At 41.9% G+C, this 13835-nt stretch overlaps 2 protein-coding genes across 2 annotated transcripts; both read right to left on the bottom strand.

The window, feature by feature from the left end:
• Positions 1 to 1021: 1021 nt before the first annotated feature.
• On the bottom strand, positions 1022 to 10913 carry LRPAP1 (LDL receptor related protein associated protein 1). Its single transcript, XM_015625618.2, has 8 exons — positions 10696 to 10913; positions 6676 to 6820; positions 6216 to 6340; positions 4765 to 4885; positions 3736 to 3894; positions 3122 to 3204; positions 2075 to 2251; positions 1022 to 1751 (listed from the first exon to the last, which is right to left on the bottom strand). The coding sequence occupies exons 1-8, from the start codon at positions 10873 to 10875 to the stop codon at positions 1686 to 1688; spliced, it is 1056 nt and encodes a 351-aa protein (XP_015481104.1). The 5' UTR covers positions 10876 to 10913; the 3' UTR covers positions 1022 to 1685.
• Positions 10914 to 11633: 720 nt separating this feature from the next.
• On the bottom strand, positions 11634 to 13188 carry LOC107203460 (C-C motif chemokine 4 homolog). The gene is made up of 3 exons (XM_015625619.3): positions 12992 to 13188; positions 12643 to 12751; positions 11634 to 12464 (listed from the first exon to the last, which is right to left on the bottom strand). Exons 1-3 carry the CDS (start codon positions 13095 to 13097, stop codon positions 12371 to 12373), a joined length of 309 nt encoding a protein of 102 aa, XP_015481105.1. The 5' UTR covers positions 13098 to 13188; the 3' UTR covers positions 11634 to 12370.
• Positions 13189 to 13835: the final 647 nt, after the last annotated feature.

Raw genomic sequence — 13835 nt, 5'->3', positions numbered from 1 at the left:
ACAGGGAACTGATGAAGACAAACTCCTAAGATAATGCAGCTACTGCTCTGGTACAGAAGCTGAACAGCCCTTAAACCCGTAGTCTGGGGAAGAAACAGTGTGCAGCATTTTGAAAAAAAAAACAACAAAGCAATTTCTCATAAATGACTTGTAGCTATTTTTGGATTTACTTTTCTTAGCTTGCCAACCAAAGGTATACCATAAACTACATGAACAGACTGTCTCTAAGGAGACTGTTAATATTAGTGGTGGCCTGTTGTTGTTGTGGACAGTGATTCTCTGGAATATAAGTAACACTTAGCTTGCATTAAATTAAAAAAGTAAAAAAATAAAAAAATATAAAAAAGATTCCAGCTTCAAAGGAAATCTCAAAGTAACAGCGCTACCAAAGTTTTGGTTTCAATCACTTGCAAATGAAGATACAGTTTTTAAGTAAAGAACTCTGTTACTTTTAACCCATGATGACCCAGGATGAGAGGCCTATTCTGACTGAATGTGTCTCTTCAGTGTTTCTCATGGAAGAGGCAGGGAGAGCAAGGCTTGAGGACAGCTGCCTAATCCAGCACATCTCAGCACTGCCATCTGTGAGGGACAGAGCTCCTCAATCAAGCAGCTGTAAGGATTCACCCACACTGGACCTTGGGCTTGGCCTTGTTTCTGGAACACTTTCATTTGAAACTTTCATTTGAAATAAAGAGTCAGCATTGTTATTATAGACAATTTCAACCCAGGTGTCTGATGTCTGCCAAAGTTCTCACCAGAAAAATCTGGTCTTGAAAGGGGAAGTAATAATAATCTTTACTGGAGATTGCACTGGAATAGACACTCAGAGATAAGCTGCTTTAGAAATCCTTCTGCCTACTCAGACCATAGAAACAGATCCTTGTGGTGCAAAACTACCCCTCCTCTCTTAAAAACTAATGTATGGATGAACATTACAGGAATTAGCAACATGCTCAAAAAACAGGTGTTGGTTACTTCTCACTATATGAAAGGGAAAGTGAAAAAAAAGCCTCTCCAGTATCTTGTTTTGATTTTTTAATGACCAAGTGTAGCAAAACCAAAGCAACCATGAACATGATAATTGTACACACAGGTGTTAGTCAATAACTAAACTGTGTAAATTGACCTCAGTACTTGTTCCCTCCTTACTCTCCCTCCCCCACCCACAAGAAAGACTCATATACAGTGCAGCAGTGCAGTTCTGAGCCACTGCTCAAAATCAGTAAAAATATTTTTTTTTACCTTAAGTAGGAAATGTAACAGGCCAAGCATTGAAATAAAGACTTTTCTGGCCTCTGTTTAACCTTCCTGTACCTCAGTGTCTGCTTTCATTGATCAGAATACCTTACCTGACTATAAGATTAGTATTTTTTTATTAGCAGGAATCCTTTGAGAGTTCACATATTTTTTGCCTTTTGACAAAGCTGATTATTTCAAAGGCTGCTACTTGATTCAGATGTAATATTTATATGATCAAAGATGTGCAACCTAAATATTTAATCTAATTATTTAATTTTATAGTGCAAGTACAAAATTGGTAATTAAGTAGACAAAAAAAATTCTTACAGGACACATCTGTTCAATCCTTACTATTTCAGAAGGTCTCCTTGGTAAGCCCCATTCAAAAAACCATATTAACTGCTTTGTGTTAATAGACTGATCCCATGAAGCAGAACAAATTTTTATAGTTCATTGTGTTGAAGACCTTGAGAGATTCTGCTGGATAAGTCTTGCAAGTGCTTCTTTACCTAAAGAAAAAGAGGAAAAAAAACCACACGAAACAAATTTCAGGAAGTCAATAAATTATCAATATAGAAATATATTCAGATTTTGCTATGAGTATTTGTAACAACAGAAAGAGCAGAGAGCAGGAAGATTTCAGGCCTTTTAGAATTAAGTCCATAAAAAACAATTATGTGTATGCTGTATTAAATGTGGTGAACAGATGTGCCTTGAACTCCCCTCCTGGAAGTCATTCAGCTTGTGTGAAAAGTCAGCACTGGATAATCTACTTCCCCTCTGCTACTGAGTCAAACTTTCAACATGTATGTAACACTGGATTTATACAGACCTTATATCCTAGCTCTTTTGTCTTTTCTTGCAGCATGGCATATTTCTCTTTGTTTCTGTTCAGATGATCCTTGTCTCCAGTTCCCTCTACATGCTTCAGTTTCTGGTGTGAAATCTCTAATTGTTTCTGGTAATGATGGTGCTTTTCAATTTTTGCTTCGAAATGTTTCAGCTCCTCCTAAGATAACAAATGCACACAGCTTCAGAGGAGTTTCTTTCCAAGCCTTCCTTTCTCTTTCCAAGACACTCCTAATGGTACTTTACTAAGTCAGGCACAGAAAGCTTTTTCAGTTCCCTGCTTTTTAAGAATGTCTGGACAATCCATTACCATCACCACCAGACTACTGATTTGGAAAGCAGGTGCTGAAAACGACCCACTGCAGAGTCCACAAAAGAAGACTCTGTGTGGCTGTGAGGTGCCACAAGATGAGAGCAGTGAACATCACATAAAAATTTAGGTATAAGAACACTAGACTGAGGGGAGACAATTTTTTTAAAAAGCCTCTTTTTAAATCTGATAGACAGATTAAAAAGAAAAAATAAATCTTTTATCTGTACAACTTGAATTGATTAAAAGTGGTATGAGCTGCACAGGAATGAATTTCTGTATTATTTCCTTGAAAAGCAGTCTTTATCACAATAGTTTTGTGTCAGCTCAACACAGCTCCAACATGGGAATTTAACAGTACCAGACAAGGGCATGAGAGGGAAATTGCTGGGTCTACAAATTTCAGTGCTTCCCAAGGACATAATTAAGACATTGGGTAAGAGGGGTAGATCAGTGCATTGGCAACAAAGAAGCAGGGCCTGATCTTTCACAGATTCAAAATAAGTAACACTTGTTTTGAGAAGATTCAGAATTTTCATTCTGCTGATTGTAACAGAATCAGCATATGATTAGTTACATACATGTCTATATAAAAAGGCAGCATGACTTTTATGGTGACTGGAGGGTAATACAGAAGTGACTGCAATCAGAGTAACACTGAATGTTTCTTGTTGTGGTAAAATATCTTTCTGCAAGAGAAGTCACTAGAATTCTACTTACCCGAAAAGATTCAAGTTCTTTCTCAGTGAAATTAGCTGATTTGGCCATGTCCCACAAATCAATCACTCTTGGTTCTTCAAATTCTAAACAAACACATATAACAAAATGAAAATCTGGACACAATGATTTTAATGCCAAACTTCTATGAAAGATGAAGAGATGCTTTTTCACATACATATAGATATTAAGACCAGAGACATTAAGCACTGCACTTCTAATAGATCTATTTAGATGCAAAGGGAGAAGTACTGAAGTACTGGAGAGAACTAGATACTGCTACTACTAAGTTTTTAAAAGCAAAAAAACCCCAAACCCGAGGAACATGATAAAGGCATTGCTTGCCCTGCATGTTGTCTCATTTACTTGCCCTCCTGGGGCAGTATCATTTCTCATGGGGGTATGGAGGACAGAACTATCCTCTTAACACACTGTGTCCTTTCATTAGGCTCCCAGTGTTTGGTTCTGAACAGGACTAGCTGGCTGTTTCTCCTCAGCCCATTGTGGTACAAGATGCACTGGGATACTGTGACTATACCCTTTTACTTGCCCACTGATTTAAATTTTTTAAAAAATTAAACATATCCCAGATAAGCACAAACTCCACTGTATCATACCACTGGTTGTGTCATATCCCTGATGACTGACTTTACGTAAACGCTCAAACCCCTGATTGATGCTTCTTAACTTCTCCTTGAGTTCTCTGTGTTTGTTGTGCAAGAGTTCCTCTTTCACCAGGTTCTCCTCAGATGGATTGATAACATTTTTGTGGATATCTGTTGAAGAACAGTAAATGTTACTGATTGTGGGCCAAATCTTGATTGGTCAAAAACTCCAAAAATCCCCCAAATCTGAGGTGAATAAAAGAAGCTAAATTCTTAGGATTAAGTTGAACACAAATAAAGCATCAATATCAGACTTTAAGAATTCCTTTGTCAGGTCAGTATTCAGATCAATGTCCCTTGGTGCTCTGGAGGGTAATGTTACAGAAATGCCTTATACATTACCCCTACTAACCACTCAGTTATAGTAAGGAAATGCTCTGATTTTCCCAGGTTAGCCATTTCCCAAGAAAATGGGGTAAGGAAGTTTAATGAGTTCTTCCCTGGACATTTCATGAACCAAGACATCTGATGGTGAAATGATTTCCAGCAGCTTCCAGCTTGGACTATGTAATGCAAACACAAAACTGTCAGCTTTAGAATTAACAATTTTAGCTCAGATTATTATAGCAAGCTGGGTTCAGATCCTTGATGCTCTAATAAACTTCAGGCTTGGTACCTAAGATATTCAGTATCTGCTCTTGGTGAGATAAAACATGCATGTTCTGCAGACTTTAGAACTGCACTTTTCAGCAGTGGATTTATGCTTGCTGCATAATTTCCTGTGAACTACAATGGCCATCATTGTTAATCTGATGGCATTATCCCTGCATGAAATTCAGGCAGAATCACAAAACTGAAATGGCAACACTTCCATCAGCTGGCAAGAATTTTGGCAGCTAATGCCGAACTAAATCCATGAAGTATCAGCAAGTGGTTCTGACAGAAATGTCAGGAGTTACAAAGAAATTTGAAAGCCATGGAAACAATGGACAGAGAAAAGAGTTGTACTGATCTTGAAATATCAGAGAAATGTTCAGGCACCTTCTGTTCTGCTCACAGTCTCCAGCAGAATATTGTATTCATGAATCTTTTCTTTGTGATGCTTAAATTCTCGCCAAAGCTTATCCAACTCCTCATCAGAGAACTTCCCAGAGGTCTTGGCCTGAAAGAAACATCAGCTCTTTACGCTTTACAGGCCAAGTGCTTTCAGGTGCCATCAACTTCCCACTTCTCACCACATTTAGTGCACATTATTAAGTGCAGCTTTCCTTTAGATCATTTTGTTTTAATTCTCTTAATATTTGTATGTGGTCAGGACTTAGATGTTGACAGATAAGCTGCCTCTAATCATGTCAAAAGAAGTTTTAAGAAGACTTATAAAGCTGGACTTGCTATGGACTACCCAGTGAAAGGCGTCTGGCATTCCTATTCCATGGGAAATAATTTAATACAGAAATAAGGGCCATGGAGCTCCACAGACAACTGGAAGGGAACCACTTGTATGAAGGATGCAGCCTGATATTAAACACAGTCTTTACTTCATCTTACTCTACTGGCATGAAGATTTTATCACTTATCAGTGCACTTGCTCTCTAACTATTAAGGAAGTGCTACCCAGACAGCTGGGACACTGCCCACAAATCTGGTGGCATACTTGCTGCAATGCCTGATCAAAAGTGAATATTTTTGAAACCTATTCAGACCCTTTATTTTTGCTTAGGGAATATTTCTCCTATTGCATTTTACTGCTCCCCAAAACACAAGACATGATGTTCCTTGCCAGAGCTAGGAGCTAGTTTGTACAGTAGTATTTTAAAATTCAGCAAATCTTTTTTTCTGCTTTACTACCACTGCACTAGACTCATGGGAGAATTCTTTAGATCCACCTGACTAGTTGCTTCTTAAAATGTGAATTATTTAATTTCTGAAGATTACTTTGCCATTTTTAACTGCCCAAACTTGACAGTACATCTTCCCCTTTTTATGCATGAATGCAAATCCTGGAACTTTTCAGTTGAATATTGGGTTGAGAAAGTCCTTATTTAAAACCCATCCCCACAATTCATTTCAGTTTCAGACTGTCTACAAAATGGTTCTATTTTAAATGCATCATTTTACAAACATCCATAAAAAGCAATAAGAAAACTGGGAAAACCACCACACACTATGACATTCATACTAAGGGAAGCCATGAGTTCAGGGAAATGTGAGGAAATACTCTGAGCTGAGGGGACCCAGGCTCCACCCTTCAGACTAATGTGGGTGTTTTATTCACCAAAGACAACCTGCCACAGCTGGATGGTCTGGATGCAGGGTACTCTCAGGGCATGAAGATCTGAACTACAGAGTAAGGCAGCTTGGTCAGTACTTAACAAAAGAGTATTAATTTCAGCTATTAATTTCCTAGTCTGAGTGCTCTCAGAAGACACAGCTAAGAGTTCAGTGAAGAAATACTAATTTCCTACACTCCAATTCCTGGAAATCTTACTCACCTTGCTCCATAATTTTTCCAGTCTTGGATCATCTAGTGTGTCACTTTCTGTGCCATCTTTAATATAATTGGTATCAACTAGTTGAGAGTCCTTCTTTCCATTCATTCCATATTTAGTCATAATGACTGCAAGGGAACAGAAGATACAGAAACATGAGAACCAGCTATGGATGTATGGAAGGTGAGAGATTGGCTACATCTGTGACTTGCAGAGCTGGCTTTTACAGCTGACAGAGGAAAAGCTCAAAACACAGTGTCCCAGGTTCAATGACCTCTTCTGCAATTATTTGGAGCAAAGGAATCTGTTAGGGTCCTGCAGCTCCCTACTGGCCTCCAAAGAACTTGTTGTGTGCTTGGTGTCCAGAAAGACAACCTGTTATTTAATAGTTTAAACACAAGTGTCTAACCATGTGTGTGTCTGATGCAAAGTTTAAACTCCTTCTTTCCAAGACAGACCTTACCATTTAAGTTGCGTCTGAGCTTGGCTTCCTTCTCTCCATCTTCATCCAGACCTTCAGCCTTCAGTTTTTTCCAGCTCAGCTCATCCTTTTCTTGTATTTTTAGATCGCTATGCAACTCTGCCAGTTTCACAGCAGAGAGATGCAGCTAACAAGAACAGACAAAGGTTTGTATTTAGTTACATGGAGTCCCCTTTTGTTTCAGAGCTACAAAAAACTACCTTCAGAAACCAGGACAGATACAGAACAACCAGTATGGCACAGTAATTCCTCTCAAACAATGTGCCATTGCCACCACATGTGCTTTCTTGTGGACCATCTTCCAACCATACAGTTATAATGAGTTGAAAAACTTTACTGTTTAGTACAGTTTTTCAGTCTACCAGGTCACTGAGGATGGCCTTGCAGGTGAAAGAGTCACTTCAACAGCAATTTTTACTATGATCAAGATGAAAAAAAAAAATCTCAGATAATTTCTTAGCATGGTTTATGTGCATTAAAACATACAAAACCTAAAGGTATTCCTGTCTGACATACTAGGAAAAAAAAGGTAAGACATTGAGGCTGAAGATAGGAAAAAAGAAATAGTTTAAGTGAATGCTAGGTCAGCTTGAAATTTTGTGAGCTACAGAGAAAACAGCAACGACTAATACATCACAGCAGCACTGCTGTGAGTTGATCCTGAACTTCCAGATTTTAGACACCTCAGTTATTCAGTTTAAAACAAAGAAATGTAACAAACCATCTTAACACTTCAGAACTACATTTGTCTGTGTCTACATGCACGCCAACAAACAGAAGTTGAGGTGAGAAGCCCAGAGAAGAGAGGAGATAAAACCTCTCCAACTACTGTGTGCCCAGCTCCTGGGAGCTCAGATCCAGCCTGAAACTACCCGGGCTTGTCAGTCCTAGGACAAGTTTATCTATTGAAGGTTTCTTTTAATCATTAAACAGATTATAAAAATGCTTATTTTCAGTGAGGAAGGATGTTTAATGAACACAGACTCAGAACCCAGTATTGTTTTTAAACATCAGAATGATACTGAAAAGATTCAGTCGCTCCTTTGTGTGTCAGCAGATTATTTTAAAGTAACTAGGAAAAGTGTCATTACTTTGAGCTAATGCACTTCCTATTGACAGGAATTCAGGAAACTATCCACATCATTGTTTATGCTTCCATCATAGGCTGTCTTATTAACTAAACTTGTGCCACTGCATATAATTATTTTGATTTTTAAACTATTTTTTTTCTCTGCATTTTGTACTTGGCTTACTGAAACTACTAAAACCTAGAGTAGTTAGAACCACAGGTAAATATAATACTTATAAAACACAATAAAACTTCTGATCCCTCTAATACTAAAGCAAAGGAGTGTCTCTGTTGTCTTCTTTACCATCTGCTTTTGGGGAACTGCTTTATAGAAACAAAGCACTCAGAAGGAACCACTTTATTTATGATTCTTAGCATGTGCTAAAGTAAAAGAAGAACCTTAATTATGTACTTTTTTGCTTTTCTGGTACAGGATTACCTAGATAGCTCAAAGTCACTACTGCAGTGGCACCAAGTATCAACATTTTTCCTCAGCAAGAATTGTGCCCTAAAGCTTCAAGACTGAGTGAAAGGTTTGCCAGAAATTTTGAAGGGAATGGCCAAGAATTTTGGTAGTTATGTAATACAGCATTCAGTTAGTGTGGATATCATATGTAGTTGGGCTGAGGAAATACAGGAATAAATAGCCAGGCATAATTAGATAAGTAATTTAGCTCATAAGTACTGAAAATACAATAAAATCTTTTATATGTGACCTTGTCATCAGAAACCCACTACTGTATAAAAGACTACACAGTGCAATTTCTGTTAGAGCCCCTCTGCAGTTAGTGCAAACCCATAAACATGTACAGCTTTCTGTTTTCTAAAAGTTATAGAAAAGAATACCACAACTTCTTACCAGGAAGTTTAGAGACATCATCAATCAAATATGTTAAAGTCTTAATAAAAACTAAGAAACTACATTAAGCCCATTGTTCCTTAAGAGAAAACAAGATTCTATTCAAATGTCTCCCAATTAGAGCAATATTTTTCTAATTCTCATTATAATTTAGTAGGAAACTGAAGTAACTCTCCTTGTAAGCATTATAAATCCTTTGAAACCTTTTGGAAGCTACTTGCCTGCCCCATTTATGCCATACAGAGTGAATACATCAGTTAAAGTATTCAGTTCAAAAACTACTTCCTATAAGTCTATCCTATGTTGGACCCTGACTACACCAGGTAAAAAATATCAACGGTCAACTCCTCATCACTTTACTAACATCACTCCCATGCTGGAATAACTAACTAGAAGCAGAGGTGAAAAGTTAAGTTTAATGATTAAATAACCAAGCAACAAGCTCCTTAAACTCATTCCTTATTCCTCATTCCTTATGCTGCCTGGACATTAACATCCAACATAGGTACCTGGCAATTCTGAGAATAAATGCTGGAAATTTGTCAAACATTACAATTACATCATTTGCTGTTGGGCTGGCTGCAATCATTACCTGCTACATCCTTACCTACACTCTTGCCTCCAAAAGGAAAGATTTATTATGGAAGTATTTCAAAGCAGATGTAACACACAGGCACACTTTTCCTCTTGTTTCATATATTGCCCAGACATACTGAAAAATCAGTTTATAAAACACATACTGGTTGACAGTTGCACTCAAAGTGAAATTTAGATGTTGGTAAATTTAGTTCAAGTAGGTTTTGCAACTCTATAATCTATCTCACACATACAGAATTTACTAAGCTTTAGTTTTTTACTGGCAGTTAATCCATTTTGTATTTTAGTATCTTAACATAGATGATGCAAAGCACCTCAAATTTTAATTCCAGAAGAGCCAGGTATGAACATGAGAAAAGACTAATTGGAAAGGTGAGAGGTAACTGACATCGCTATTATTACAGATTATCTCTAGTCCCAGTGCTGTTTCTTTTTCAGTTGTCAGTTCAACAGTTTCATTAACACATGCTTTCCTATGCCTCATTCCATACTACTCCCATCGAGGAAAGGAATATTTTTGACACCTTCCTTTAGCACACTGGGAGGCAGCACTTTGGCAGAGTTCTAGTTTTTGGCTGAATCCACGGATGCCCTACCTCCAATTCAACAGCTCAGGCTATTCAGGATACAGAAGATCCAAAATTAATATTAACTATATTTCTTTGCCTGAAAGAACTGAATCATTGCTGGTCATGACCTTAATTCCCATGATCCGCAATATTCAGGGGATATGTACAGTGCATACTTCTCCTCCTGTTGGAGCTGTTCTTTTTAGTTCTAAGTAAATATTTCCACTGTAATGAAATAATTTGATTTTATTTTCACTTTAAATATTTTTTGTAGTCCAGTGTGAGAGAAACTCAAGCATCAGTGTCAAAATCAAGGCTCTCATCTGGGAATGGTGATACCCATTTGCTGGTCCTCTTGCATTTGTCTACACCACTTGCTGGGAATGTAGTTGACAGAACCGCCAGGGTGGAGGGGCTTCTCCTGCAGTGAACTTCTGGAAGCGAGGCCAGCGCCCTCACCCACAATGAGGGTATCGCAGCCCTGAACACGGCTAAAGCATTCAACCAGCGAGCGCTAGAGCCAGCCAGAGATCCTCTATGGCATCAGAGGGGCTTCCCCCCTCTCCCGCTTCCTGGCCATGTGGATTATGTGTTGTATATAAACACGGGCAGGCCAGCACTTCCCAGGACTCAGCTACACGTCCCCGGGCCCGGGAGAAGGCTGCTCCCCGCCGCCGGGACAGCGCCTGGCGCGGGGCTGAGCGCAGCCCTCGCTGCGCCACGGTCGGGACAGCCGTGCCCGAGAACAGAACAAAAGCCACCGCAGCTCCGAGCCAGGCAGCCTCGGTGTCTCCTTACACTCCCCGCTCGTCCCCGTCTCCCCGACGTGGAATGAGTGTCTGAAGCGGCCGGGCCCGACCTCGGGCCCCCCTCAGAGCACCGCCATCGCCCCGCACCGCCCCACTCACCCGCTGCGCCTTCTCCCAGATCTGGTTCAGTCTCACCACCCGGAACTCCCCGGTCTCCCGTCGCTTTTCGCCGGCGGCCGCCAGCCCCTCGTTGGCCTCCCGGGAGTACTTGCTAGCCTGGCCGGCGGCAGCCAGGAGCAGCGCGGCAGCAAGGGCCGGCAGCACCCGCATAGCCGCCATGTCGAGCCTGACGGGGAACTACAACTCCCGAGATGCCGTGCGGGCCCCGCGTACCCTCCCCGGCCGGGGAGGGAGGGTCGGTGCTGGGAGAGCGGAGGCCGGGCCTGCCAGGGCTGGAATTCCAGAGGCTGGTTTGGGGTGTGGGGAGTGAGGGGACGTATGTTAGAGCTGTTTCTCTTCGTGCCGTTCTCCTCGGTGCTTGTTTTACAAATTATGCCGAACGTGGCACGTTTTATGCGTAGTTTCCCCCCCAGCAGTCGGTGTTGATGTCAGCTGTGCGAGAACGAGGGGACACAGTGGGTTCGAACACCACTACTTTCATCAAACAAAGTTTACAGATTTTAACTATATCCAAGGTACACAGAAAAGGAAAAGGCAGCTCGGGGAGGACGGAAGGCAAGAGTGGGCACCGGTTCCCCCGTGCTCCCTTGGTGGTGGCAGAGAAGAACACCTCTACCCGGGACAGCCCAGAGGGACAGCCCAGAGGGATGGATGGTGGTGTGGGCAGGAGGATTGTGACACATGCAGGGACACGGAGGTTGGGTTGTTCTCCAGGGGTGAAGTGTGGGAATGGCTCTGAGCTCGGTGGTGTGTGCTCACAGTGCAGCTCTTGGGCTGGGGAGCCAGTCCTGGTGGTGCCAGCCTCCTGCCTCAGTGTGTCCTCCTCAAGGAGCCAGCCAAAGAGTGCAGTGGTCAACAGGTGGTTTTGGGAGGGGATTAAGTCAAACTGTATTAAGGAAAAAAAAACACCTCCACGATGCTGTGAAAATGCAGAGTATTTAATCCAGGGTTGGTGTATATATAAGAACAAATAGATTGCCTAAACAATAAAGAGATTTGCGAAAACAGTGCCCCAGGGAGGATTTTTACCAGACTGTCATATTTGCCTTGTAAATAATATAAGTCTTGTGTTTTCTCTTTCACACTTTTTCTAAATTGGAGATTTTCAATGTTATTAATCTAGAAGCTGTTGCTATAAGACTGAATTTGCAGAAGTGGGCAAAAGCATTGCACCATACATTGCATTGAACACTAGTTGAAACAAGCTTTGAAGTACACGTGGAAGTACAGCAAACAGATTATGTGCAAAGAAGCCCATCAGCCTTGCCCAAATCTTCTGCAGCTCTACACATCAGTTTTAGGATTTGGTGCTTCTTTTAGTGTCATTATTATAGTGTACATATATTAATGAGTAATTTTGGAATAGGTGGTTTTATCTTTGAAATACTAATTGAGTTTTCAGTCTCTCTCCTGATAAATTCAACTTCTATGCTCTATAAACTCTAACAGGTTTCTTCTTCTTGTTTTGAGTGTACTTGTGCACAGCTTTATGCATTTGATTGTCTGAGTTTTTGAGCTACACTAAAAAATTTTAGAAACAGAGAGGGGCCAATTGTAATAAATTTTCCCTTTGAAGAAGGATGCAGCTTAAGCACTCTTATTGCATGTCTTGTGCTGGGGGCTGAGCCCACTGCCCGGGGGAAGCAGCAGAGAGTCAGTGCTTCAGAAGCTCCAAGTGCTTCAGGTATTCCTGCACCCAATGAGCCGTGGGGTCTGCACACACCTCCTTCCTGTTCTTGGTGACCAGGCTGTTGGGGAAAAAAATCAGTGTTGAGCCACTCAGCCAGGGCATCAGCGTGCCAGCATTAGGTCCCGCTGGTAGCACCCTGGTTGTCCCTGCCCTTCCCCATCCAGGACAACCTTGGACACCCTTGGGGTGCTGCCCTGGCTGGTGCACCCTGCACCCAGGCAATGTTTGGTACTTACACCACGCCTTGCGTTGGGCAGCTGCTGCTGGTCCTGTAGGCAGAGCGGATTACCCGGGATGGAATGGGGCGTGAAATGTGGGTGAAGCAGCAGAAGATGGGTTTGCTTTCTGTGGGGGCAGAGAGATGGGCCCAGTGAGACCCCACACTGCAGCAGAGGCTCTGCCTGTGGCTCCCAGGGGATTTGCCATCATCACCCGTGCTGAGTGCTCTGGGATCATCCCCTGGAAAGCTCTGTCTCTGAGGCTTAGTCCCTGCACAGGTTATGACCATCTGTTCCCAGCCTTCTCCATGGGCATGAGGGTCTAATCAGTGGGAATGGGGCTCTCTCCTGGGGAAGGAAAGCCTACCGTCCCGGGAAAGTGCAGCATTCCTGGAGACTCCAAGATCAGCCTCAGCCAGGGAGCAGATGGCCACAAGGAGCAGAACAGGCAGGGCGGCTTCAAGGACCCTCATGATGCTGGGAGGACTGAGGCAGGCACGAGTGAGGCTGGAGCTGAGGTGTCTGTAAGGCTCTCCCCTGCACTGTAGCCCCTGCTACCTACTTGTATACCACCACCACTGGGTGGGCACAGGGTTTCAAGAAAGAAAATGAGTGTATCATACCAGGAAAATTATGTAAAGAAACTGCAGAAAGGGAAGTGCCAGCCACAGGGCTGCAATTTTCAGATTCAAGAGAGAACAAGTCTTATGAAGAGCAGCTGAAGGCGCTGGGTTTAGCTGACAGTAGAAGAGGAGACCTCCTGAGGGGAACCTTACTGCTCTCTGCAACTTCTTGAAAGGAGGGCTGTAGTGAGGTGGAGGTTACTCTCTTCTCCCAGGTAACAAGTGACAAGGATGAGGTGAAATGGCTTCACATTGAACCAGGGCATGTTATGAAAACGTTCTTCTCTGAAAGGGTTGTCAAGCACAGGAACAGGCTGCCCAGGGAAGGGGTGGAGTAACCATCCCTAAAGACATTTAAAAGACATGTGGTGCTTAGGGGCATAGTTTAGTGGTGACTTTGTAACCTGGATTAATGGTTGGACTTGATGTTCTTAAAGGTCTTTTCCAATGTAAATGATCCTATAGTTTCTATGGACTTCTTGGTGCTGCAGGGGCTGAGGGAACACAAACAGGGCTGGAGCTGGGGTGGCTGCAGGGTTTTCCTCTACACAATGCTCAGTCCCTGCTGCTTCTTCCCTCCTATTCACC

The sequence above is a fragment of the Parus major genome, chromosome 4, assembly GCF_001522545.3.
Source record: "Parus major isolate Abel chromosome 4, Parus_major1.1, whole genome shotgun sequence".
Taxonomy (NCBI): Eukaryota; Metazoa; Chordata; class Aves; order Passeriformes; family Paridae; genus Parus; species Parus major.
The sequence above is the reverse complement of the archived record's forward strand: the minus strand, read 5'-3'. Positions and strand labels throughout refer to the sequence as shown.